Below are 27,636 nucleotides of genomic sequence, written 5' to 3'. Positions count from 1 at the left end.
AATGACTTTTCTCACATTTAGCTACAAACGATACTCATTAGATACACAAATAGCTGCCACTAACTCATGAGGAGACGTGGACGTTACAGTGACAACATACACCTTTACAGTTGATACTGGATCAATATTGGACCACACACATGTACATGTACCATCCAATCAACAAAATGGTTGCAAGCAGCCTATCACAGTAGTGTCCCAGTTGTAACCTAGCAGGAAGAATGAAACATGCCACTAAACCAGGTAATGCATAAAGGGCCACATACATCAACAACCTATTTGCTATCATGACATAAGGAAAGTTGAGATTTTGCTATTAAATCAATTCTAAATGGTATGTCAGAATTCTCCAAAGAATCAATAGGGCAAACGTCAAATGGGCAAAAGGGATTACAGATTAGCAAACAGTGAATCATACCCAATTTGCTTCCATGGGCCTGCTGCCAATGGTTTTGCATTACTGAATTTGGGCAACCCTTGGATAAAGTTGCAAGTCTGGAACAGCAAACCCCAGGGTGCTGGGGGCCTAAGTCCCCCTCTGCTGCACCCCAAATATACATTTTTGTGTGCACATGTGAAGCACACACATGCATAAGGCGCATGTGTGCCCTACATGTCAAAAGTGAAACACATATTAGATACATTAACTCGTTATTAGGACATGGTTACCCCCAAAAAATTGTTACCCGACAATTGCACTACCTAATTGGCCTTTATGCAATTTGGAATAGCTTGATACATGTGGACACAATTTTGCTAAGGAATACATCCTGGTATCTCTTTCATATTTTGAAATTAGCAATCAGCAATTACCTACATATGTGTACAATTATGAGTAATATCCATTCTGGACAATCATTACTATTGCACTGTGCATACCTTCAATACATCCTATAAGGGACATTTGCTATAGCTAACCCCAAAGTTTATCACTTAGCACCGTTTGGTCATGCCAAAATTCATTTCTCATTTGGACAAATGAAATACATATTTGTCATAATGCGTCATATTTCCACGCATACAGCTTGTGCGTCATAATTTTTGACGCACAGGAGTGCAGATAATGCAGAGTCAAAAATACATTTCATAAATAGATATCATAATATCCTGCATAACATGGCCGCCGTTTTTTCCATTATGCGTCATATTTCCACGCATACAGCTTGTGCGTCATAATTTTTGACGCACAGGAGTGCAGATAATGCTGAGTCAAAAATATTTATCATATATAGATATCATAATTTGCTGCGGCTTAATTTTCACCTCTAGAACTGTAAAATATGCCTCAAACTAATATTATATCCCAATAATGAAAATTTTATTGACTCTGCATTATTTGCACTCCTGTGCGTCAAAAAATATGACGCAGAAGCTGTATGCGTGAAAATATGACGCATAATGGAAAAAAACCGCGGCCATTTTATGCAGGATGTGATGTAATAGGATATCCTGTTTACAGAATCTGTACAGTGGGTGTACTTTCACTTTGCAGTCTCTGATTATTCTAGACTGTGTGGCTGTGTGCAAAGTGTTGTCCTGTGTATTAGTGCTTTTGTGTCCAGTGTGCCATCTCACTTGTTCTTTTGTCATCATTATCTTGTTGTAGAATACTGTCTGAGTCTGTGTTGTATTAATTTGTCAAGTCCAGTGTTGTATATATTGTCTGTGGGAGTCTGCTGTGGGTACTGTGATATAGGGGATAGTTGGGCTCTTCTTCTTGTTAAGTTTTCTTTGTATTTCCCCACTCTACCTTTCCCCATTTCCCCCTTTTCCTTTTTTCTACTACTTTTTCCCCTTTTTCAGTGCTGAAATGTCTGGTAGGCCACGGCTTTCCAGGATAGGTGAGGAGGAATTGGGGGGGTTTATATGGCTTGTTTGCCATTTCCTCCCACTTATGCTGGAGGCTGAGGGTAGGGTGATACAGGGGTATCACACGGAGGCCCGAAAAGTCCGGTGGGGGAAGGTGCGCCATCACTTGGTGCGTCTATATGGTAGCCAAAGGAATGACCATCAGTTGAAGCACCGCTGGGCTGATCTGATCTCCAGGGAGCAAGATCTGCTGGACCACCTGGGAATCAGGATTGGTGGCCATGTTGGTGAGTACAGATCATCTAAATGTGCACAATTTAAAGCTGTGTTGTGACATGTGATGATTGTTACCCAATCTGCCAGATAAGTAGCTGACTGTGTGTAATGGTAGGGAAACATACAGGGTAATTGATGCACTATGTGAAGGATGACAAATGCTAGCAGTCAGGTAGCTCATGTTTTCAACACATACAGGTTGCTTGTAGCAGAATGTAATGTAGTGCCGCCTTTGTGTCAGACAAGCAACACATTAATGACGCAATCAGGACTCTACAGGTCACAATAGCCAGTGAAGTATGGATGTAGAAACATCATACCTACATATGTTGACGCTATAGCTAGACTGACATTTGTAAACCCTACATGATGCTGAAAATGAGTGCTGCCTTCACGTCAATTGAAGTTAGCAATGTGGCCCACACATATGTCACATGTGTGTCTGGTTGGTGTGTAGGGAAAATGTTCACGGAAGTGCCATGCCTTGTTGTGATAAATGTGCTCCTTCACATTTAATTGTTACATGCCAGATCTGAGCATGAACCATATTTGTAAAGGACTCAGGTGCCCTCAGCTAACATATTAGACAGGTATTTACTGTCACTTGTGCCCAAATCAGAATAGGGATGGCAGTCCAAAGGTATGTACTAGGGTCCAAACATCTATGTTTGGTGCCAATCACCATTGTTTGGACACATCAATGTATGAAACTGTAACAACATGAGGTATTGCCAAAGTACCTGGCCCTCTGTACCATGTACCTATCAGTCACATATGTGTCATGACCACATAGGCTGTTTGACAGGTCAGGCAGTCCTCAAGTAACCAGCTTTTGGATGTCTCTCTTGGATGCACATGATGAGATGAATGCACACCTATATTGTTGCTGCATACTAATGGATGTGCATCTTTGCCACCACGTGACAGTCCGGGCCACTGCATGTGTGTAGTAGTGTGTGTAACTGTAGGAGGAGACTCATCCGATGTAAATGTTGTGCATGAATAATTCCATGCAATATGAGCATGTGTGAAAGTTTTTCATTACTCATGTCATATTATCACATTGTCTTTGTATTTGCAATTGTTTGTCATTGCACGGATTCCGAGTATATTCTTCCTTCCATGCTTTACAGGTGGACCTGCACCGTACACAGTGGGAGAGGTGGCTCATTTTGAGGACCCCGACACCTACAGTGAGTGTTGCATGTGTGGTATTTTTTCTGTTTGCTGGTGATGCGTGATGGACTACTGTGTGTTGAACACATTGCAAGGTTTTATGCGCTGCCCAATCATTAGTCTTGTTCCAATAGTGGGATTTCAGTTATCACTTCATTTTGAGTTGACCTATGCTTATCCATTTGTCTGATTTTGGGTCTGTAGGCCATTCCTGTAGGGCCCGCTATGGGAAATGGGGTGAGTCATGTGGAATACACTAGTTAATGTAAGAGTTGCTCTGGGACTCGTCTCGGACTGAGTCTGCATGTCAGACTGACATTCTACCAGATAGCTTCTGCAAATGGCTTGTCTGAAATCTGCTGCTTCCCTAGTAACCGATGTGCTGAGTACACTGTAGGTTGGATCTTCCGGGGGCATGTACTTCCACAAGTTGTACTAGACGTGTGTGGGACTAGAGTGCAACGGCCTAGGTGTACATGCTATTCATGATCATGGGTGTTCTTCCTCCTCTGTGTCTGTAGAAAAATATGCCTCACTGGAAGTATGTGATGTTGGCCTAGGTCAGTACATTTTGACATGTGTGGACCTTGGATAGGACAAGGTTTAGCTGACTCCAATTTGTTGATAGCCCTTCACTGGTGGTGTGTGTGTGGAGGCAAAAACATGTTGAGCTTTCTATACACTCCTGGGTGTGCATCGATTTTGGGATTGTTGGTTGTTCTTCCCCCCCCCCCCCCCCTCAAAGACAGGCATGTGTTTGGGAATAGGGTACCTAGGACTGAAGCAACCAGTATGTTACACATACTTGTGACCATTTGAAACTTTGTTTTGAACCTAGTCTACACACTCGGTTATGGCACATGAGTTCTATACTAGCGAATCCCATTACAAATTGCAGATCTTGAGGTTTGTGATCGTTATTACATACACTGAAATATGGAGTCCAGGCAATAGGCGGAGGAGGTGCAGCATGAATGTTGGTTGCATTTGTAATTTTTATGATGACAAGTTTTGGCTGATGTCACCCATCATGTACATTATTGTATATGCTATGTGTGAGATGACCTTTGTATGCAGGCTTCCCATGTACTTCCTCTGAGACTTTCAATGATCTATATGGTGATATGAGCTGTTACAACTACAGTAAATGTATTTTCCAATTGACCACTAGTGCTATTTCACACAATGCATTTCCTATGGTAAATAGTTGCCCTTTCTCTTCACAGCTGCAAACATGAGTGCCGCACAGAGGCATGAATTTGAGAGGCGGGCCATGAGGTACCGACACATCCTGCAGGTGCAGTCGGGGTTCCGACGGATGGCCCGAAAATACCAGGCGGATCGGGCCTCCGGAGCATGGTGGGCTTCACCACAGGGTGGCCCAACGTTGCCCACTACAGCCACCACCACCACAACCACTGGTTCTAGCCAAGTGGCCCCAGCAACGGCCGGGACAGTTGTCCCTGCCTCTGCAGCACAACCAGGACCCAGCATTATGACAGCTGCAGGACAGTCCAATGGGCTAGGCTCAACACCCACACAGAGCACCTCTGCTGGGACCCAGACAGCAGCAGCACCTCCAATTGACCCTGCGGCATTCCAGGCTTTGGACCGCAAAATGGACAAGTTCATAAGGAAGGTGGACAAGCTGAGGCAGGATGTGGCCTACATCAAAAAGCGGGTCAGGTCCATCAGGCGGACCCTCCGGAGGGCCAACCTCTAGGACTGATATGGTCTATTTACATTAATCCCTCCCCTCCCTCCTCTTTCCTTGTTATCATGATTAGTGGGCTTGGGGGATTAGTGTTAGGTTAGTATAGGTTGTTAGCTTAGTTAGTGTTAGGGATGAGGGTGGGGGTCCTTATTCTTTCTACTTTTCATTATTAAGTGTGTGTTGTCAATGTTGGGGTTCCTGTGTGTTTAGAATAAAAAGACAAAACAAAAAAAACAAAAAATTACAAACAAATATACACAAAAGTATATGATTGTTTAGGATAGTATAGTATGTGTGTAGGTTAGTATGTGTTGTCCTGCATGTGTCCTGTCTCATAATGGTGGGTGGGGGTTGATGTTTAGATCGATTCGTTGTATGTGTAGAGTAAGATTAGCTTAGGTTAGTTAGGGAGAGTTGTGGGTAAGGAGTAGTCAGGTTAGATTAGTGTAGGTATGACTTTTCCCTTAGTTGCCTCTGGTGTGATTACTTATGAATAAATATATAGTTAACCCTTTGCATTATGTGTTAACTGCTACTTGATCATGGCCTTGCCATCAGTGTAGGTGATTGATGTTCTATGACATTTGTGTCCTATGCTACAAACAAAAGAAAAAAGAGGTTTAAAATGGCAGCTACCCCTGTGCTAACTTGGTAAGTATCCACCATTTGATAGAACCACCATTTGGAGTTTACATGGATCACAAAGGATTTGTGTCGATGAGTATGTTTTCTACATCACAAAGTGTGCTTCCAGACTTGGTATTGTTGGCAATTTTTTAGGTTGGACTGCAGTGTGATGTTCAGGGATATCTTTGAAGATGAGGTGTTGTTAACACTCTTGTCTTCTTGTCTTCATTACTGACATAGATCATGTGTGCAAAAAATCAGCATGATTACCTATTTGGAAGTTTACTCAGAAAGGTTGATTGATGCTGTGTTTAGTTGTGTTTGCTTAGATTAGACTGCATAATTCAATGTATTAGTATTGCATGGTGACAACATTTATCAGCCACCATTAGTTGACTTTGATTTCTATTGATGAAGCATTATTCTGTCCAACACAGCATGATTGTGTGTGGTTTCTCCCTTCATCAGTTATTCTCCTCAGGATGGGCAGGCTATGATGCAATCCTGGCCACTGCACAGATGTATCTGACTACATGATGTCAGGACTGTTGTATTGACAAGCTACATGGTTCTCACACAGGCACTTTTGTGTTATCTACTGCACAGTTGATGTGTCAAATTACACAGAGACATATTAGATGTGCAAGTGCTATTTATTGATAGGTGCTGTAGTGCAATATGTACATTGTCCAGGTTTGCTGAGTCAGTTCTAGTGAAATCTTACATTGTGATCCTACAGAAGGGTTGTGGATAATGCTCCTGACATGCTGGGGTGATGTTACCGACAGTGCAGAGGGACAGGATTTGCCAATTAGTAGGAGAGAGACATTCACTGGCAATGCTGACAAGTTATACAGTGGTTAGCAGAACAGTCATTGAGTATAGTTGTAGTGAGACTGGCATTTGACAATACGTAGGACCTTGGTCGAAGTAGGCCATGGTGCAGGGACTAGTGCTTCCCGGTACTCTTCCTTGTGAATGTGATCTGTTCCATGTCTTCATCTTCTGATGTGTGTGTTGCCTGCTTTGTCCTTGTTGTTGTTGGTTGTGAAGGGGCAACACACACCTCAGTGTTAGAAGACGTGGAGTCAGACATCCCGGTCGCTGCTCCCTGTGAAGGTCTTAAGGGCAGTACTGCAGCAAGGAGGGCCTGCTGGTTTTTGAGAATAGCAGCCACATCACGATGGTAGGCAGCCAGGTCGGCCCTGAGGGAGTCATGATTGCATTCGCGCATGCAGTGGAAAGTTGGGGGTGCGAGGTGTTGTGGCAACTCCCTTACTGCAGTGGTGAATTCCTTGACAGTTTCTTGTAGTCCTTGCAGTATGGATGTTAGAGCTTGCATAGCTGCTGCCTGATCTGCAGATGACATCATGCACGAGCACACCCACTCAAGGCTGGCTGCCATAGTTTGCATCCCCACCGAACCTCCTTGGCCAGCTCCCGCTGTACTCCAACTACAGTTCTTTCAAAGCTGGTACCAGTGTCGTCAGAGTCCTCAGCTGTATAGGAGCTGGCAGGTCTTGCAATTGGGGTGGTGGGTGGTTCTTCTGTGATGGCTGCTTGTTCTGTGCTCCTCCTTGTGACTGAAGGTGGGGTCTGGAGGGTTTCAAGGACCTTTTGGATGGTCTCCTGGGGAATGTTTATGGGCTCGTCATCCATGTCATCAGGGAAATCTGGGACAGGCATATCGGCAGGAGATCCATCTTCCTCTGCAATGAAACAGGGTACAATTAGTGTGTCTGTGTTGTGACAATTTTGACGTAACATGCCTGCCTTTTTATGAATTCACTTTGTGATCTTGTTTGTTATTGGTATCTGCTGTCCTTCATATGGGCATTGTTTTAGGCCTATGGCCCACCTGTGTGTCACATATATGATATTGAGTTATCAGACTTGTCTGCCTACTTGCCTCTAGGTGTTGCTTTATACCAAATAGAGAATAGCCACTTTTTTGTCCTACTCAACCCTCCGTGTATATCCATTCTCATGGTGAGACCTTTCACTGGCTGTGGGGGTTCTGATGGTCCTGGCAGCACAATTGCCTCTCAGGACCTGCCCCAATCCCTGATTGTTCACATTGACTTAAATGTAATTGACATGTAGCATATCCTATGCATGGCAATGTTATGATGTGATATGGATGTTGATATTGTTAATGTGTCCTGCTGATGTTGGGTCATGTGTGTTACATTGGATTGCCCTGATTATCGTATCAGTGTCCTATTTCCCCCTCTGACTGTGCAGGTGTATTTCTGTGACCAGTTCCATGTATCCCCTCCTCAATGCTGTTGTCCGAGCAGTATGACTTTTGTGATGTTGCCTTGTTTGCCAGGCACAGGATGGACCCTGACATATGCAGCATGGGTGTGTCCTTAGTGCTGTGTCACTCCTATTGCTGTTTACATTCGCTGATGTTTGCGGCAACTATGGGCATTGACATTTGAGTGTACTGGGGCCTTTGTCTTGTTTCAGGGGATTGTTGCAGATGTCATCCTCACCCCCTAATTTAGGTATGTATGTTCCATGAGGAGGTTACTGCCATTGGCTACTATAGCTGCACAGAGATCAGAGGTGGTAGTGTCAACTGTTGTTGCAGTTACATTGCAGTTGTTGTTTTGGCTAGAGGATTGCTGATAGGGCCCTAGTTAATATAGGAGATATTTTGGCTGAAGAGTGCCAGGATGTAAGTTTGACGTAGTGGCCTTCCCTCCTGTCGAGGCTTTCCCTTTGCTCCATTGTTGGCATGACAGGATGCCCCATGGGACTGTTGTTGGTGTAGTGTAATGTTGTGCCCCAGCTTCTGTTTGTGCAGGCCATGCCCCCCTGCAGTACCCCTTTACCCATGCCACTCCATGTATATGATGACTTACATGCAATGTGTAGTACGTATTTCCCACCCCTGCTCACAGTTGACATTAGTGCATTTTAATTCCCCATGTGACTTACCCTGCATGTGCGTTGTCTTGTGGTAGTCTGCGCTGTCCTGTCCTTGAATCCCTGTGACGATCTCCTCAGGGATGACGGCTGCGACCATCTCCTCCATGTGGTCCAGGGCCTCCTGGTGTGCTGGACTCCCACCTCCAGACTGCAGTGCTGCCTTCCTGTTCCTGGCCATTTTTTCCTTTGTCCTACGTTTGCAGTCATGCCAGCGTTTCTTACACTCGGTGACTGTCCTGCGTACTTCAGCCACACTGTTGATCTTGTCAACAATTTGTTGCCATATAGCCTCTCTCCTACTGATTGGCAACTTAGAGGTGATAAACAGTTGGTGCTGGTGTTCTGTCACCTCTTTAACCAGGGTTTCCTGCTCCTCTACACTGAAGCGACACTTTCTTTTTTTTCTATATATGTCCTGGTTCTTGTATGGATCGTCCTGGCTGGTTCTGGTCTGTTGTCATCTTCCTGGGGTCTGTAATGGCATCTGGGATCCATTTTGGCTCTCCTCTGCTGAAATGGCAGTGTTCGCGGGTATTTTTGACGCTATTGAGTAAAAAAAAAACGGCGCATATCCGGGTTGCGGTGTCGTAAATCGACCCACAGTCATTTACGCCGCGCTAACGTCGGTTTCCTTTACGTCTTGACGCTGCGATGTGCGTCAAAAAAAATGACTCCCACCTGTTGATTGCGCCGCCGTGCGTCAAAGTATAAATATGACACCCGCACGGTGCTATGAAATGGCGTTAGCCGGCGGTAAAATTTTTGACGCAAAACTGCCTTGGCGCAGTTTTGCGTCAAAAAGTATAAATATGGCCCCAAGTACTCTGCTATGTTTATATCTTAATGTTTGTCCTTGTGTTAATAAATTGCATAGTGGCACACGGCCTGGCTGTGTTTTTTTCTTTATCCTAGAATAAGGTGATCATGTTTGCTTTTGTTTAAGGATTGTGATGAGAAACAGGAATTAGGTGGTAATGTATTTTCCACTAATCTTCGGGAAGGCAGGTCTGCCTATCTCATGGCTCAGACTTAGCACCAGCCTGATAATCATTTAAGTAATGGCAATTGGGTAGAAAGGGAGGGCATAATAACAGGCGAGAAATTGCAGGGTTAACAAGCAGTGAAACCGATTAAATGTTGTTTGCATTGGCCATTTGAGGCTAAGTGCAAATGTTTAGCTATCTTTGCACCTAGGGTTAGTCTTATGTGTGATCAATCTTTCCAGCTCTCACCTGCCCCTTTGCCCAGCCAACACTTGCGGCTCTCTTACCACAGTGGCTTGTCACGGATGGACGGAGGCAGGTATGGAGAGCGCGCCTCTCAGTAACTCATATCTGTCTTTTTCACAGCCTATTCCTTTCTGCAGCCGGATCGATGGCGGCCTTCGTGTGGGGATGTCCGTGTATATCCAGGGGAAGGTCCCCCATCATGCTGAGAGGTAAGTGCACTGCGACAGCTGCCTTTATCTGCACTGAATGACAGAAGGTGATCCAGAGTCCACTGAATGGTGACAATGCCATCCCACTGAACTACTTCGTAATCACAACTGAATTGTAACCGAGGACATTTGCTATTGTAATGCATATACTTACCTCTTGTAAAGCGCTCTGACACCATTGGGTCTGATAAGCACAAGATAAAACTGAATAAATAAGTAGAAGGGCTCGAGAACTATTGCTAGCTGAAAGTGTTTCTGCATAGGGAGCACGAAATACATTTTTCTCAAACACAAAGTAGGAATAAGGTTGCATGTGAACGCAAATATTGTTTACGAGACATTTTGCATTCCCCCTCATAATCCCGCATAAAGAATCATCACGGTCACTTTCCAAAGAGCAAATCAGGTGATAATGGCAAATTGAAAGAATCGTAAATTGGTCTCCTAGCGCCTCTAAGATCACGTGGCTCATCATAAGAGATGAGAGGTCAAAGTACCAGCAAGTGGTAAAAAGTATTTAGGTGGACCCCAATAAGAAAAGACTATACCCCACTAAAATGTTTTGTGGCTCATGGGAAAAACCTTAAAACATTTAGTGCAAATTTTAAAAGCACTAAAAGAACTGTAATTATTCAAACACTTTCACTGGTTTATCTAGGTGACATTATGTTTTCAGTTAGGAAATGAAAAAAAAAAGTGTACCATTATCTCGACCAACAGAGGTGTTATTATGAGTAATTGCGTTATAGGGTGTTTCTATTCATTGGCGGCTTCAATTCATAAAACAAAAAACAATGAGAAATGAAGTGGCCCAGTGCTGCTTGCTTGAAGGTACTCTAAAGGAGTGTATTTGTAATTACTTTTGGGAAAACAGACTTCAATATGTTTAATGGAAGAACAGTTTACCATGACAGCTGGAGACCCTCTCAATTTTTTAAGGTTCTTCCTAAGAATAGAACTCCATCTATGTCTTGAGACAATATGGGATATTTGGAGACCAACCCAAAGCATAAAGACTTCAAATGACTACAAGTATGGCCAAAGATTGAAACTCCTTAAAATTGCCACAATGATGGATGTCGTAACAATAATAAAATTAGACCCTATTGCTGAGACTGCATCAATAATTGTAATACCCAATGAAAACATTAACTTTTTAAATGTCTATCACAAGCACAGAAAATTCTTCAAAGTTTGTAAAACCTGCCATGGAGATCCCATCCAACTTATTTATACTTGCCACAAAAATAGTGAATCATTGTGAAAGAAGTCTTGAAGCCTTTTTATCTCTGCTGTGGACTATAGCCAGCATAGAGGTATTCAAATGTATAAATGTGCAAAATGCTTTGAGATCCTACCAAATTCCCTGTAACTTAAAACACACCTCGAAACCCCATTATTTCTCCTTTCTATGTGATTTCGCTTCATAGGAACCTTCACAGGTGTGGAAATCCCCAGATCTCATTTAGATTAAGATGCTCCATAAACTGATCCACTTTATTCTGTATAGCACTAGACCCTACTAATATGAATGCCAGGAAATGAAGAAAGTTGATATTGGCATAAAGATTTTCACCACCACATATTTAGTAAAATGTAAAGAAGACAACAGTTCACCAAATTAAACTTTCCAGGATCTGAACACTTGTTTGCTATGATCACAATGGTATCCTCATATTTGGAGTAGGCTAACAGCCTTTATCTTTGTTGACAAGAAGAGTTAAGAAGAACTAGCAGTGGGTTTAGTACTTGACCGATAAGACAGTGCCCAAAGTAGGCTGCCCTTACTTTTAACTCCAAGCCAATGTGAAAAATTTCACGTGGGCCCTATTGGAGTCCTGTGTGGTTGCTTCAGATATCAGGATATCCCACAGTGTGCTGCCAGTCTCATTTGACCTACACCCGCCCCCGCAAAATCAGTGAGGAGTTGAAGGGGTACATCGTGTTGCAATTGAGCGTACATGAGCACAAAAACAATTCCAAAAAACAAAAACATCAACTTCCAACTTATTGTATCCCTCTTCCCTGCTACACCGGCTCAGAACTGCTCTCCTCCCCAGTCTGCAGAACTCCTGTTGTCCCAGCTTAATTATGTTAAATCATAACACCAACTTGTGGGGTGGGTAGCTGTGCCTTGAGCAGCCACTGAATTAAGTTTAGTCAATCTGAGTACCTGCCCATATCCAAAGTATAACTTATACTGTACTGGAGGCATCTGCGAGTGAATTGATCTTTACCCCTATATCCGGAAGCGTCTCTGCCTAGGTGGGCTCACTTCGGTCCACTCCAGTCCAGCTTTACCGGTCCCTGCCCCTGCCCACCAATCACAGAGGCATCACCATAGCTACCCAACAGACCATACGCCATCAGTGGTAAAATTTGCTGCATCCGCTGTATCACACATCTTGCTCAGCTTCCTCGCCTCTGGCACATCTTCGACTGTGCTGTTTCGAGTGCTCCACTTGTCTGGCCTCCTTGGCAGTCATATTGCCCTTCTGTCCTGGCCTCCGCCATTTGTCCAGCAACTACCAGGCCTCATTCAGTTTGAGGAAGGGCCATGTTTTACCTTCCGCCACCACATGCAACTTGGCAGGGTAGAGCATCATATATTTAAGGCCCAGTGCTCTGAGTTCCTTTTTGACAACTTCAAAGTTACACTTCAGGTGCTGAACTTGTAGAATAAAGTCTGGAAAGAAACAGATGGTTGACCGGAGGTCTCCATGTGCTCGTACCACCTTGAGGATCATGTCTCTGTCTCGGTAATTGAATATGTAGGCTACGATGGTCCACGGAGATGCTCTGGGCCTGGGCGTAGGCTCCGGCGCCCTGTGTGCCCTTCCTACCAAAAAGAACTTGGATAACCTCTAGGGACGTAGAGCGTTGAAAATGAGATCTTCCACAAAGCGGTCTGCACTTTGACCCTCGGCCCCCTCCAGGACCCATACCACCCAGATATTGTTCTGTCTCGCCCTTCCCTCCTGATCTTTCAGTTTCACCGCAAGGACTGTGGTCCATTGTGTGAGGGACTGCACCCGGGCCTCCAGTTTCTGGGAAATGTTAGGCTCTGCCGTAATTACTTTTTCGCTCGGAGTAGGGCCACATCAACTGTCACAGTGTCTATCTTGGGCTCCAGTGAGCCTTTCAAGTCCTGGATCGCATTCATTATTGCCCCCAATGTTGGCTCCCCCTCCAGGGTGGCTCCGCCCCCTGTTCCTCTCACTTCACTTGTCCTTTGGGGAGTGCGCAATTGTCCATTTGATTGACCTGGGGTGTAGCAGCCCTTTTGGCTTCACCATGGTGCCAGGCTAGTCCCAACCGTCACTGGTTGTAGTAAGTGCTGACGAGAAGTATCCCAGATCCCCACCCCAGGCACTCCCCGCACTCCTTCACAACTGCTGGGGTGTTTCGGACTGTAGGCAAGATCCCCTTCAGGCAATAGTACAAGTGTGAGACAGTTAGTAGTATTATTGGGAGGGGAATTAGATGGCGGGGCCCCACAGAATCTCAGTCGGACAATAGAAGAAGGGTAAAAGCATCCCCCTGGACCAGTGGCCGGCCCCACTCTGTTCTGTCTGCTTCTCTTAGGCCTCAGGCCCACCTGCAGACTCCATCCAAGCACTCATATTCTCCGCTACTGCTCGGTTGCGTGGGAGAGGTCCCACGCATCTTCCCAACCTGCAGGTCATGGCCGAGGGGAGGCCCGCCAGCCAGGGAGCCCCCAGCCCGTCAATGTTCAGCCAACTGTTGCATCCCCCCTGTCCCGGCACTCACCTGTGTTTCAAGTGCTGAGAGGGGGTAGAAGTAGTACAGAGCCTCTAAGGTGTAGCCCGCTCCTCAGGACCTCTCAATGCCGGCCGCATCCACTAGACGTCGACCCTCAATGTCTCCACAGGCCCGGAGGCCTTTCTCCGCAGTGCGCCGAATGCACAACATAGGCCCCAGTTGCTTTAAGGTGAGAGGGTGGTGCCATAACTCTCGCCGCAGCCTTGTCTGCACCACTCCTTCTCTCACCGGCCCACTTCTCACAGAGAAATCAGCCCCCTCCACTGCCCAGGCATGAATTATCGCGGGAGCGCCGTCCATGTAAGGCTGCTGCCCATTTCCTACTGGCCTCGTGGTCTAGCCTTGGATTGGGTCAGCGCTGTCCGTCTTCTACTCAGTGGTACGTGGGTCCCAAAACACCTGAACCTCTCGCCCACCACTGGAGTCACCTCTTCATGGCACCGGGTGCCTCAGGGACGTAGATGTGGTCAGATATTGGGGATTAGTGAAGCAGCTACCGCGTAGCACTCTTACATTGCGGCCATCTTGGCTGCCACCAAACCACGCCCCCGAAATTAATTTTTTTTAACAAGGATGCAACTTCCTTCTCTGAAGGGAGACTATTCCAGATCATTTTTGCAAAGACACAAATGTTAAGTGAATAAATCCTATAATTTTTTATGTTCACAAACACCATTTCTCCATGTACATCTGGAGAAGCTGCTGAATGCCTGGGTCAAAGGAAAGAGCACTATTATGAACCTTCTGGGTCTACCAGCATGTTATGACACACTGGATCATTGACTTTGACACTGACATAAGAAACCTATATATGATTTTTACTGATACTGCAAAAATAGGTTCAATTGTTATCAACCCACACTGCAGCGTTGTAAGTACCTGGAGCAGTTTCTATGTGATGTTGAGCTCTTCATTTTCTCATTCTGACTGACCTAGCAAAAGAAACTCACATCATGAGTTCCCTGAGAAGCGCTCTGCATGACCGTAGCCATTACTCTTCAAGAGAAGTGTCAGACTCTGCTACCCAAGCTAGTACTCCTTTTAAATGAGAATCTATGTCACCAGGCAATAACAATCTACTAATGGTCTGTGGCTACATGCCTTTTACTTTTACCTGCACCTTAGCAGGAAGACTTTTCTATCAGCTCGCCATTTATAAATCCTCCTAGTATGACATGGCCTCTGATTCATCTTCATTACGTGTGATGTGTATGAGTAGTGCTTGGATACATGTAAAGCAATGTCATGTAAGGTGGATTTGTAGAGAGCTGCTTATCACCCGTGAAGGTATCCAGGTGCTGAGTAGGTGTGTGTAGGCATGTGGCATAGCTGGGCCTGAATAAAGCCAGTCTCAATGGTCCAGCAAATAGACTAATTAAATAGCCAGGTCTTCAGCTTCTTAAGGAATTCAAGAAGTGAAGGGGCCTTGATGTGTTTTCGGGAGGTCGTTGCATGATCTGGTGGCTTGGTGGGAAAATGATCGACCTCCAGTTCCACTTCTGTGGATGTGGGGTGTGTGCAAGTGACGCTGAGCAAAGTTGTCTGGTAGGTTGCTGGAAGTGAAGCCAGTGATTGAGGTATACATGTCCCGTGTTATGTACATGTAAAGGCCAAGGGCCCTGGGGTTGCAGGGTGCTCATTAGCCTTAGTTAGTAACTAGAACTGCAATTTTTCCTTTCGTTGCATATCCTTCTCCACATTTCTTCTCCTTTGTTCCATTATTCCCCATCCACTAAGAAACGGTTGTAAAGACAAGTAGATGTGTCTGAATGGAAATCACATCAACACGAACAGAGCATAATAATTCTTCTATGGTCACTTCCCCTGGTCCAAGATAGTTTGAAGTGGGCAGTAAGTGGCCTATAAAAATATAATACCTGAACAAAGACTGCAGCCAATGCATGGCCAAAGCCACAGAGGGGCAGCTTTATTGCAGCGCCATTTCATGCTCCAAGAAGCCCAAAGGAAGGGCATCCTAGGGATGGAAATCGTCATTAGAGGTGAAATGTGTAGTCAAAGAAATGTGGGAAAATTCTGGCTACTTCTTTTTTTGGTCAACTGCACACATGAAACCATAGGTATGCAAGTCTTGTTCTTAACATGGGACAATGTGCCTTTAACTGAGACTTGAGCTTCAGTTGATATATGTGACCTGCACACGGGTTCTAGTCCCAGCAGGCTCCCTATGATTTTGATCCATCTTAGATCGATAAAGTGATAGCCATTAAATAGGATAATAGTCAGGTTGCAAGTCGGGGGCACGCTGGGGTGGATTGGATCCACCCAATAGTTTCACAGGGTGAATGCCATCCACCCTGCCAAGAAGTTGGGCCCTACCCGTAACATATGCTGAACTCATCCTGGTGTAATTTTCAAACATCGGGACACAATCAGCAGTGCCTGCACGTTGTCTGCTTTCGATCTGCAACAATGTGCAGGCGGTAAGGCTTTCTTATTTCCGCCTTCAGCTGGGCACAGAACAAAGACAGAACTTGAGGGGTCATCAGGCCTTCTTTTGTTTCAGTATGGCTGGAAGCGGTCTGGATCCTCACACCTAGATGCGCTTGCAGTGCAGAGGAGGCAAAGGTGCACACCTTTTTAGCACTTCACTCGTTCTTAAAAGAAGCATGCATTCGACTTTGTTACTTCCCTGTATACATGATATGCACGCACTGTAAGAATGTCAGATGTGTTGCTCTATCCCAGTATTTACACAAAATAAATTGCATTTATATAGCACTTACTACCCCTGAGGAGGCGTTGAAATAACAATATAAATACCACTATTTTTACTTTTTATAGCGCTACTTATCCCAAGGCAGGGTGTCAGAGTGCTTTACATCACACATACACATTACATATAAAATAAATTATGTAAGTTTGTAAATAAATGTACAGGTTATGTTACATGGGACAGTGGGGGTTACAAGGTGTGGAAGTTGCATATCATCCTTCATAGCTCACTATGCTATATTAGACGTATTACAATGCAACTACAAGTAACATAAGGATCTCCGTGTTCAAAGCAGTAACCCAATTACTTATCTACATAAAATAAAATCTGTCATCTGCATGTTGCTTGAAGTGCTTTACATGAGACACATTAACGCTCTGTGCTACTTTGAGTCAAAACTGGGGCTAGACAAAACAGATCTTTCCAGCAAGCGCTTTAACCTCCAGAGTTATCTTACCATTATTATTACTCAGATTGACTGGGAACAACCAGAACTCTGCAGCAGGTGTCCTAATCCCACAAGATATTTTAAAATTCAGGTTTAGAAAACAATTAGGCCGAACAGATGTACTGCCAGTTTTCTTCTTGTTGCCAATTTCTTTGTGGCAGATTTAAAAAAAATGAAATATATCAGTTGAGGCCCAGATTTTGCTTTAGGGTTGCGTCACTTTTCTGGTACAGCCCTGATGCAAAATGTATTTTGGGATTTACAGTGCCACCACACAAATCCCATTTGCTGCAGCATGACAATCAAAGCAAGCCCAGTATTGGTGGCACAGTAGTCAGTCGTACCCACTCTCGCTGGAATGGAGGTTTGGAGTGCCATGGCAAGCATCTGCGGTCAAGCGGTGAGAAGAAGACTGGATACTACAGTAGAGGTGGCAGACTTCTACACTCTCCTCTGCTTATGTGGTAACCCTCCCTGAATCCTGCAGCATGTCTTGGGTCCTCCTGGATTGTTGGGTAGTTGATTCATTGCTCTTCCTCTGCGGGTAATGGCTTGCTTCTCCCTCCCTGCTGCATGCTGCGCCAGGTCAAAATCCCTCTTACTTCATCATGGAACCCTTTCCTGGCATAAGGGGTTTGTGACAGCACACACAGGAAAATGGCCCCTTCAAGTCACAGCACTGCACAGGTTGGCGGCCCTCCTCTATATAGTGCAATGCATCAGGGCAATAACCCTCAATCATCAGTGTGGCCCCCACTTGGCACACGGAGGTCATGGACAGCAGACAGGTTTTTTGCATTTACTTTGTTCAATTCATCCACCAAATGGACATCTCTTTATTTCTCCTATTTCACTTCAAAGATCAATGTTTTGTCTTTATTTCTTGGTGCATGAGGTTAGAGTGTGGCTGGCAGGCAGAATCCACATGAAAGTCAAGTGTGAAATGCATCCTATATGTGGCCTAAATCCTTATTACTATATTCCAAGGAGGAGTTAGTGAGATTTGATAAAGGGTTCACTCACCTTCCCAAACACCTAGCCATACAAAAACAACTGGAGGGAACCCCTACAGAGCTTTGCTTATCTCTTCATACTAGCCCAAAGGGATCACCCTATGGTATTAAAAGGATTTTCACACCCAGGAATTACAAGTGGCATGCTTCATCATAGAGTCTTTGCCCAGATGCCTAGTGTATCTGGATGGACTGAACATTGGCAGCCAAGGGAACTCTTTGGTTATTGGGTGGTGTCCTAGATTTGAAATAGTCTACGTTGTCTTCAGGATAATGTTATTTTCCAAGGGCACCCTGATTGAGACAAAGACAGGAGGGTATGCACTAAGGAAATGAGTATCCTAAGTATCCCTGTGTCAGTATGTTTCAGCCATCACACCAATGCCTTGCTAGGCTAGTTGGCTTTCGTCAGGATCTCACAAGGATCCCTTTAGTATCCTATTTATTTGCATTCAATTGTGAAACTTCCATTTACCATACTAATACATGCCATACATATTGACCCATTTGGTCTATATGTTCATATTCCTTTAGTAGCATTGTATTTATAACTCCATGAGGGTAAGAAGGCAGATGGATCCTGCAGTCAAACTCTCATCAAAGGTCTCTTCCCGGTTGTGAACCTATTTGGTTCCTGCTTCACCTGCATCCTAGATTCTTATTATACCTGGTGCAACATTACAGCCTATTAAATCAAACACAAGAGAGAGATTTGCTTAGGGTCACAGAATTTGCTCAAGTTAGGAAGCCGGTTTTGATGCCAGGTTTTCTGCTTTCACATTGTTCATTCCAGCAATTAGATGGGTTGCAGGCAGATGCTGCAACTGTGCACTTTTCACTTCAAATAAGGGCTGCCTTGCATAATCCTGCTTGCTCCTCCATCACCCAAATATTTCAATTTTGTGCAGTAGTATCGAAAAATAATTTCCAAACATTTGCTATGTGCTTTTTTACCAGTTTCAATTACTAAATGTTAAAGAGCTGTTTTCCATGAAAGGAAGACAAGTTCGTTCTTTGTAGCTCTGGAAATTCAAGAGCACTGAGCATGGCTGTTAATTGTTGCCAAGTTGTTAACCTGCTGATGTTTGGGTGGTCTTGTTTTTTGCCATTTTCAAACCTCCATACTGCAGCAACGTTTTAAAGTTTGCAATGTACTGTATTGTATCTCAATAACATAGAGTAGCTTTGTTGTTAGGATGTTTTTATGTCTGGAAGACTGGTGTTATACAGAGTTATGCTATGTATGAAATAAAAGATCATCTGCGCTGACTTACGGCTGGCTCCTTCACGATGAGGTTGCTGTTAATAGGCAAGCCCCCAAATCAGTGTTACTGCAAACAAAGAGGTCAAGTAGGCTGTCTCCATTGCACCATGTTGGCAGTGTAACATGTCTGGGATATGCAAAGTTCTTAATAGTGGGCTTACTCTGGTGTAGATTCTGATTAATGGCCATAGTTTGTGGTGTCTATCACTGTTCCTACATCTCCCCACTTGGGTAGTTTTTCTATGCAAACTAGTAATACTTCCTTGTGAAGGCCAATATTTTCTTGAAAGTGCTAGTTCAGACTGGAATTGCAAATGCCTTTTTCTTATGAATTGCCATTGCCACTATATCCTATTCATCCTTGGATACTGTGCAACTTACACTTATTTTTATGTGGAGCTGATACTCGAGTGGATCCTATTTGGTTTTATTGGGAATAAGGAGATAGCTTAGCCTTCTGGCTTGCAGGCCTATGCCCCGGTCACCTAGCGACTTTTAACCTACTTAGCCTGTTCTGTTTTGGCACATTTATTAAATTATTTCTTCCAAGATGGCTGCTATGTTTATAGTTAGTTGGATGTTTTGATTTCACGTTATCAGTGCCATTCTGTGATGGCATCACTATCAGCGTCAAAGACAAGTGGTATATGTAGGTATTCGCATCATGTTCTTTCCCACTTACGTGTGACAGGAACATAATGTACTTTGGAAAGAATTGTTTATGTAATTGCCGCCCAAGCATGCCTTCTTATCTATTGTTTGGGAACATACCTGCGTCAGGGGTCCTACAAGATCTGTGTAAATACATCTCACACAGACAAGGTCATCAGAGGGATTCCTACCAGATGCCATCAATGCTATCTATGCTACACGTTGCCTTGATGCAGACCCAGCCTTCGTGTCCCCACGGAGTCTGATCTAGAGACCTCTTTCCAAGGTAACAAGGGTTGGGGGGCTCTTCTTATGGACATGGTACTGGCAAATTAGGTTGATCACACCTAGCTCTCTTTAGGCTAGAGATTAGGTTTATCATGCTAGGTTATTAGGGCCTATTTCACATCACGTGTTGTTGCAAGAAGGTGGGGGTCTTTATATTCATGATTCTTGTTTTTACAATTCTGTTTCTTGCATTGTTCATTATCCTAATCATTGCAGCCCATGCATTTTACATTAGATTGCACTCTTGTTAATACAACCTATTGAAAAATTTACTGCATCTCCTTCATTGCTTGTGTGTGTCTGGGACTTGTTGCTTATGTGAAAAAAGGGTAATCTTTGTTTAACCAAAACTCCCCTGAGATGTTGTACTCTTGAGTCCATGCATAAAGGCTGCCAGAAATAACCTTTTACTGTTTGGATTTTTGATGAGGTACTGGTTGTGAACCAGGAGGGTTGGGCGGTCAGTTGCGACTTGTTGTATGATTGGCCTAGTGGCCTACAAACAAGTAACATCTTCCCTAAACCAGCAGTATTGCCTAGAGCAAGAGTCCAACTACGACAATACTTCTTACTTTGATATATCTTGGTGTGGGAATTCTTGTGGTACTGATTTCAGGGTGAGCTGTTAAGTTGTGCTGGTGAATACAAGGGGGGTTTAGATATAGGTATGATAACTATAAGGACTAGATGTCTGTTGCTAAATGTAAAGGTGACAGTTTAGGGTGCAGTGTCTAATTTGTAAAAACATAAATGCAGAGCTCCAAACTTTTTCCTAGACTCCTATTGCTGAATGCCAAGGTTGCCACAACTGTGATTCACTAGCCTACAGTTGCTTATTCTTCCAGGTTCCTTTTCCATCCCCTTTTCTGCCTTCATCACTGTTTCCTTATCTCTTTCTCCTTTCTTCCCTTTCTTTCTTTCTTTCTATCTTGCTTTGGGTCATGGTCTGTTGATAACAAATGAGCCTAAAATTCCTAAAATGAGGGCAAGTGGATAAAGCTGAGTATAGATACTTCACATAGAAGAGCGGCCTCACCTCTGGAGAGCACAAGCAGCATAAGCAATTGCATCAACATGTAAATATGCCGCACATGGAATATTATGCCTGGTTGAGTAGGCTGGGAGTGGAGATAGTTTGCTCATTCTTTCGGCAAGGGAAGCTTTATGGTGACAAAAAGGCAACATTGTTTTATGTGTCGTTTACAAAAGTGTGAGTCTTATACCTAAATCAGGAGGGTTTGCATGTATACTCGTAATGTGCTCAAATGTACTCATGATAGACCTGCTAAACTTATATGTGAGGTCTTAAGATCTGATTTCACTTCTTGTGATGCCAATTCCTGTAAAGTAATGGCTTGTGATGCCACTTCCTGTTATGTGAATTCCTGTGATGCCGCATGTGATGTAATGCGCCGTGATGCAATAGCCATTTCTGTTACTTATTGCAATCTGAAATGGTAGGAATATTACAAATGTCATATAAATATCTAAGTAGAATTATTACTGCACACCAAACAAATAAAAAAAAATCATTGGTTTCCAAAGGCTGTTGTTTTACTGGTTTCATGTGGTAAAGGGTGCCCATGAACGGGTCGAGTGGGCTGCGATTAATTTGTAAAAGAATGAGTGCTGGTGCTGAAAGCTCTGCTCAAAAGACCTCAGCCTATGCAAATAAATGTTGGTGTTCCCAATACCAGGGCTGAGTAGTCTTGAATGCACCTCATACCTCTTTAATCCAATGCTAGACAGGCCCTGCTCTTTTATCTCACTCTTGCAGGTTCACGCTTTCTCCCTTTATGGCAGTGTTTTTCAGTCTTCCTCTTTTTCAGTCTTTCAATTTTCTTTGTTCACTCTCTGGGTAAATATGTGGTGCATAAAAATAAGTGCTGGTGAATGCCAGTGGCCCCACCAGCAAGCACCAGCTCCAATTAACCACTTGGGTGGAGGGCTGGTGGACCAACTGTATTTTTTCTTTTTAATCGACCTGGTAGATTCCCTTTGATGTCAGCCGCACCCCTCTTCCCCCGTATGCTGAGGAGGTAGGTGCAAGCTGAGATTTAGCAGTGAAAACATCACCTCACTGCTTTCCAGAACGACTTGCAAGCACATTCCAACACTCAGCTATCATTAGATGCATTCTTGGAACGTGGCCAGGGGCCAACTCAACTTGTTGCCATTTTTTTCGGGTTAATCATTTTCCAGCCTTTTCTCTTCAAAGGACGTCCTTGATCTGCTATAATCATCCAAATATTCATTTCTGTTCCGCTTATGCGAACAAATACTTCTAGTGGAAACCAGCATAAACTGGCATCTTGGTTATAATATTATAGACTAAGTGGGCTGTATGTCCGCCCTTTTCAATCATTGACTTTTTTGCACCAGCCTCTTTCAGCCAAGGGCTCAAGATTTTGTCATTCACTTATTGTCTCAGCACATTTACTGGAAATGACAAGCGGCTGCTTTGGGGACACTATACATCTATTTTGAGTAAACGTAAGCGTGACCACTGCTGCCTAAGGCATAAAATGTGAGAGGTGGGTAATTTTTAACTGTCCCATCTTTCCTTTTCAAATTCCCTGTTATGTAATTTGCTCGGAAGAGGTAGGATACCAAGTTGGGAAAATGAAAGTAAATGGAAGGTGCATCTGAAGGAAGGTGCTTTATACATTTTGAAAACTGATAGGAGGCCAGGTCACATTTGTACATCCATAATCTTTTAAAAGTGCACAAAAGCTACTGCTTTTTAGCCACTTGGTTTCTGGAATTGTGAGGCAAAAATAATACAACTATTGGCACATTCTTTTCTACAATTTATCAGGTGGAGAATCTATGAACAAAACCACGAGGTGGGCAGTTTCATTCTAGTCATAGTTCCCTTTAAACAAATGGGTTTTAAGCTACGTTAGTTGGAAAATCACATGTTTAACAAACACTGGCAAAGCCAGTAGTTCTCGCCATTGGAACCTATTGACTTTTTCAATGGGTTTTAGTGTCATCACTGCACAACGCTCCTGATGCTGGACAGCATGACTAAAGAATTTAAAAAAAAAACTTTTGCCGAAAGCGAGCACAAAAAAGGACGCAGTCACTTTTTATTTTTATTAGTAACAAAAAAGAAAAAACAAGCATTTGCAATGCAATGGGTCTCGTGTTTGCCCAAGTTAGAGCTATTGGCGGTGTAAATTCCTAACTGGACTTTTCTTGCCACCTAAATTGAAAATGAAAAGTAAATCAGTTGACATAAGCAAGCTGATTCAAATTGCCATGGCCGCCATGAGCGTGAAGGAGAGACACAAAAGGAAAAAGAAGTTCGCCCGGAGTCAAACGTATCGGCAAATGTACAATTATCCATGTAACAGGGTCGATGACCAAGGCAGTGACAAAACTGCTTCAAGGAGGGACAAACGTAAAGCATTTACTAATGACAACAAAGGATTTTTGAAAGGCAAGCCCATGAACGGGTGATAGTGATGAGCGTGCAGTGGGTGTAGTTATAAGCCCACAGATAGATTAAAACAGGCCAGTGCCCTTTCTCGCTCGACCTAAAAAGAAGCCGAAAAGAGTCAAAAAAGAAAAATGGAGGACACAGGCAGACGGAATTGCAAACCAGGGCACACAGATGGGGAAAGCAATACAGGGGACGGAAACAACACAGGAGAGGCAGAGAAGCACAAGGAAAGACAAAAGCAATACTGGGGAGCACAGAAGCATGCAGCAAGACAGAGCACCACAGAGATGGGGGAAGCAACACAGACTGAAACAACACAGGAGGGACAGAGAAGCACATCGTGAAAAAGCGCAACCCTGAGACCAGGGGTGCTGGGTGGTATCAAAGAAGCACATGGCGAGACAGACCAACACAGGGATCAGGGGTAGGAGACAGAGAAGCACACTGAAACAGAGCAACACAGAGACCAGCAGACAGAACATAAGTCCATGGCGACAAAAAAAGCATCACAGATGGAAAGACAGAGAAGCACATAAGGGGAACAGCTGGAAGACATACACACTCTCTTAGCATGTTTAAGAAAAAGAAAAAAAGTTCTGCCAAAACAAAGCAAACAACAAGAAGTGTAAAGACACAGTAATGCATTTGGCTCAAGGAGAGCGACAAACTCACAATGAGGAAGTAGAGTCCACAAAAGCCATCAAATAAGAATCAAGCAAATGAGAGGGACAGTGAGGCCAACCAATTGTAAACAATGGGTGGGCTCTAAGCCCACTGTGAGCTAACAAAACGCCTCAAAACAGGCAGTGCATACGCTGTATAAGGCATGACCTAAAAATGTTCTCTATGTCGTGAGCCCCGTTTTCCCAAGAGCATCTTCTTTGGGGCGGAAGATAAGTGATGATGGCTTACTTTAACCATCTCAGTGCAACATTGTCAGGGTATTTACACACCACCTGTTTGAAAGTACACTTACTAGCAAAGACTACCTTCTATAAACCCCAGCAATGGTTTATTTGGTGCAATAAGGGCTGGTATTGCAGTTCCCTAATTTCTAAGCCAGTAGGTCTTTGAGGCATGGGGCAGACATCAGAGCAATTGCAGCATCTCCCAGTACCAAGGCAGCTGTTGTGGCAGCTCCGCCATGAAGGCACCATCCCTGATGCCAGCCAGAGGACGATGCAAAGTCACGAGACCGGTTTTCTGTTTTCACACTGCCACAGTCCAGATGATAGATGGAGTGCAGCAAAGCATTACAGGCATAGTGCATGTGACAATGGTGAACAGGGCCGGCTTTAGGGCGGTGCAGCAGCACCGGTGCTGACCTGGATTGGGGGGCGCTGACCTCAGGGGGAGCAGTGTTCAGCAATAACTTAGAAACTTGCGATTTTTAGTGCCTGCGGACAAGTTCCTTGCGCGTCCTGCCTTCAGGAAACAATTAAAGTGTCAAGATACCTGTTGTGATTCCTGGTCCCGTTAGAGAGAGATATTGGAGTTTTGTCCAGTGGCAGTTTTGATTCACCATAAAGTAGCGCAGAGGGTTAATATGCCTGCTGCAAAGAACAGATCTCTATTTTATGTGGATAGCTAATTGGATTAGTGAAGCCAGCCTTCATAAGCGCTTTAAAAAAAATGAATGTATGTGAAGGGGGGCTGTGGAGAGATGAGAAGCACATTTGGTAGTGAGGGAATCCGAGGAGATGGTACTAGGGTGAGGGGTGCCAAAAAAGATTGTCGCACACCAGTGCTAAAACTGGGCCAGATGGTGAACCTCAACTTTTGCCTACTCAGAGGCGAAATTTCATTTATGCGATGTAATCTTGAATAATTTCTGGTATTTCGTGTTACCATTGTTTCGCCAAATGCCTGCTATTACACCAACACACCCCACTGCATAATAGCACAAAGTGTGTTCTGGTGCCTGAAAGGGACTCAATTATGTATTCTTTGCTGGAAAAGAGTGCAAAATATGGAAGCTGGCATTTCGTGTAATAAAGCTTAATTTTGTCTAATGATTTTTTGGGCATTTTGCGTAATTTCCTCAATGGAAATTACACAAATTTGCCCCATCTTACTTTACACCAGTGCTTAATTTGTGCTTGTTGGTTCCGGTGCTGAGCACCGGCACTTATTTTTGAGGGCCGGGGCTTATTCTTCTGCCTCAAGCATTTGCTGCGAGCTAAAGACACATATGGGAAAGATGGATGAAGAGAAAAACGAAAAAGCGTCACAAAGAGAGAAAGCAGAAAGCTGCAAGAGTGAGCTGAAGGGGCGGGGAGTGGCTTTATATGGATTGAAAAGGCCGAGATGTTCACACGTTTAATTGCAGCAGCCGCGTGTTTAAGAGGAGGGCTTTGAGCACCGGCACCTTTTTATTTACAAATTAAGCACTGCTTTACACCCGTAACGCGCATGCACAGTGCATGTATTTGAGAGCATGGATGAGGGCAAGGGGCACAATTTTTCCAGTTCTTGGGGCAATTATAGTATTTGCTCCAAGAATTGGCAAGAGCTTGCCCCAACCTTGTGCCCTTGTCTTCATCAAATATTAGCCCAGCTGAATGGACACTCAACGAATGAGAAGCAGAGAGAGGGACCTTGGAGACATTCTGATAAGCCCATGCAGCCATTGCAGCTGCCCCATCTTTGCTCAGGCCTTTATTCATAGCTCCTCGCCACAGCAACCTATCGTCTCAGTGCTCAAGGGCTGGTGGTGGCCCCAAACCGATGCCTGGCCTCAGATGAAGTGTTTCGAGCAGCCATTCTCTCTTCTTCTGAGCCCAAGAGACAGGGCATAAGTACGGCATGTGGTCGACTGTCTTTTTCCGAAACAGAGTGGTTCACATGAAGCAGTGCAGTTATGCAGTGTGTGGGTTGCAAGCAAGCAAGCACATAACTTGCATCAGTCAACCAGTATGTTTTTTTCCTAAATGCAAATAATAGTTTCCAGCTGGGATTTTGCTAGTTGGTAATGCCAGTGATAGTATTACCAGATTACAACCACTATGCAAACTGGGGTCTGCACAGGCAGAGCTTTTAAGTTTTCCAGTTGCGTTTGTGAGTAGCTCATCCAGACCACGTTTCTCTTTGCATTGTGGGACTTGTAGTTCTGTTTTTTTCCATTGCAAAATTAAGACTACGTATCCTAGAACAAAATCCTGGACTGGATGAGCTACTCGCACATTGACCTGGCAAACCTTGACAATATTGTGATGCAAATGCAGTAATTATCAGGGTGGGCTTTTGGCATGGGTGAGGTGGCCTCAGGCCTAGGGCGCTATTGTTTAGAGGTGCGCTTGGAGCTTTCTGCATTAAGGTCATGCAAACAGCAGCGCCCCACTCACTTGCCTACCGTGATTCAATTTAAAAATTGTTTTTAATAATTTTGAAATGCCACAACTTTTATTTTAAAACTGTCAAATCCCTTACTGGCCATCCCATCTCCCTCTCAATCCCTGCCACCAGGCACTAATAACTACCTCCCTCCTCCACTCACACTAACACCTTGGCACCTGCGTGAATGAGTGAACTGAGGTCGATTTAAGTGAGTTTAGGTTGGAGTGCAGATGTCTGTCTCCAGAGGCCAGTCACTGCTCATAGCTGAGTAAGGAAAGGAGTGCAGATGTTTGTCTTCTGAGGCGTCGCTGCTCAGATGTAATCAGCCAGGAACTGCCCTGTGAACACAAAAGGGGCCCTCTGCATAACTGCCAAGTTTCCCAGATCAATGCGCGATGTGCTGCTCCAGCCCAGGTTTTTCTCTTGGAATTCTGGGATCCTGATTTATAAGGAAGCAAACAAGACGACAAGTCCCAGAATTAAAAAAAAAAACTGGCCTGGGCATCTCATCACGCATGGATCTGGGAAACTAGGCAAAGCTGCTTCTGTTGTCTCATTCTATTCAGCAGCGGGGGGGGCAAATATATTATCGCCCAAGGCGCTACCCAAGCAAGGCGGGTTGGGTTGCCCATCACTCACGAGGACCCCGTTCTGCCTAATGCCACTGTAGATATGCAGAATGCTGAAATGTTCA

The 27,636-nt window shown here is 44.2% G+C and overlaps 1 protein-coding gene across 2 annotated transcripts in view; it reads left to right on the top strand.

Annotated features, from left to right (window-relative positions):
* Positions 1-27,636, top strand: part of LOC138259273 (galectin-4-like) — a 142,087-nt gene that overhangs the window by 17,398 nt on the left and 97,053 nt on the right. For both annotated transcript variants that reach the window (XM_069206886.1, XM_069206887.1), the window contains exon 2: positions 9,889-9,977. In XM_069206886.1, the coding sequence (XP_069062987.1) occupies positions 9,889-9,977 (89 nt within the window). The remainder of the gene's footprint in view (positions 1-9,888; positions 9,978-27,636) is intronic.

This window comes from Pleurodeles waltl, chromosome 9, assembly GCF_031143425.1.
Source record: "Pleurodeles waltl isolate 20211129_DDA chromosome 9, aPleWal1.hap1.20221129, whole genome shotgun sequence".
NCBI classification, from domain to species: domain Eukaryota; kingdom Metazoa; phylum Chordata; class Amphibia; order Caudata; family Salamandridae; genus Pleurodeles; species Pleurodeles waltl.
This window is presented reverse-complemented; position numbering and strand designations above follow the sequence as displayed.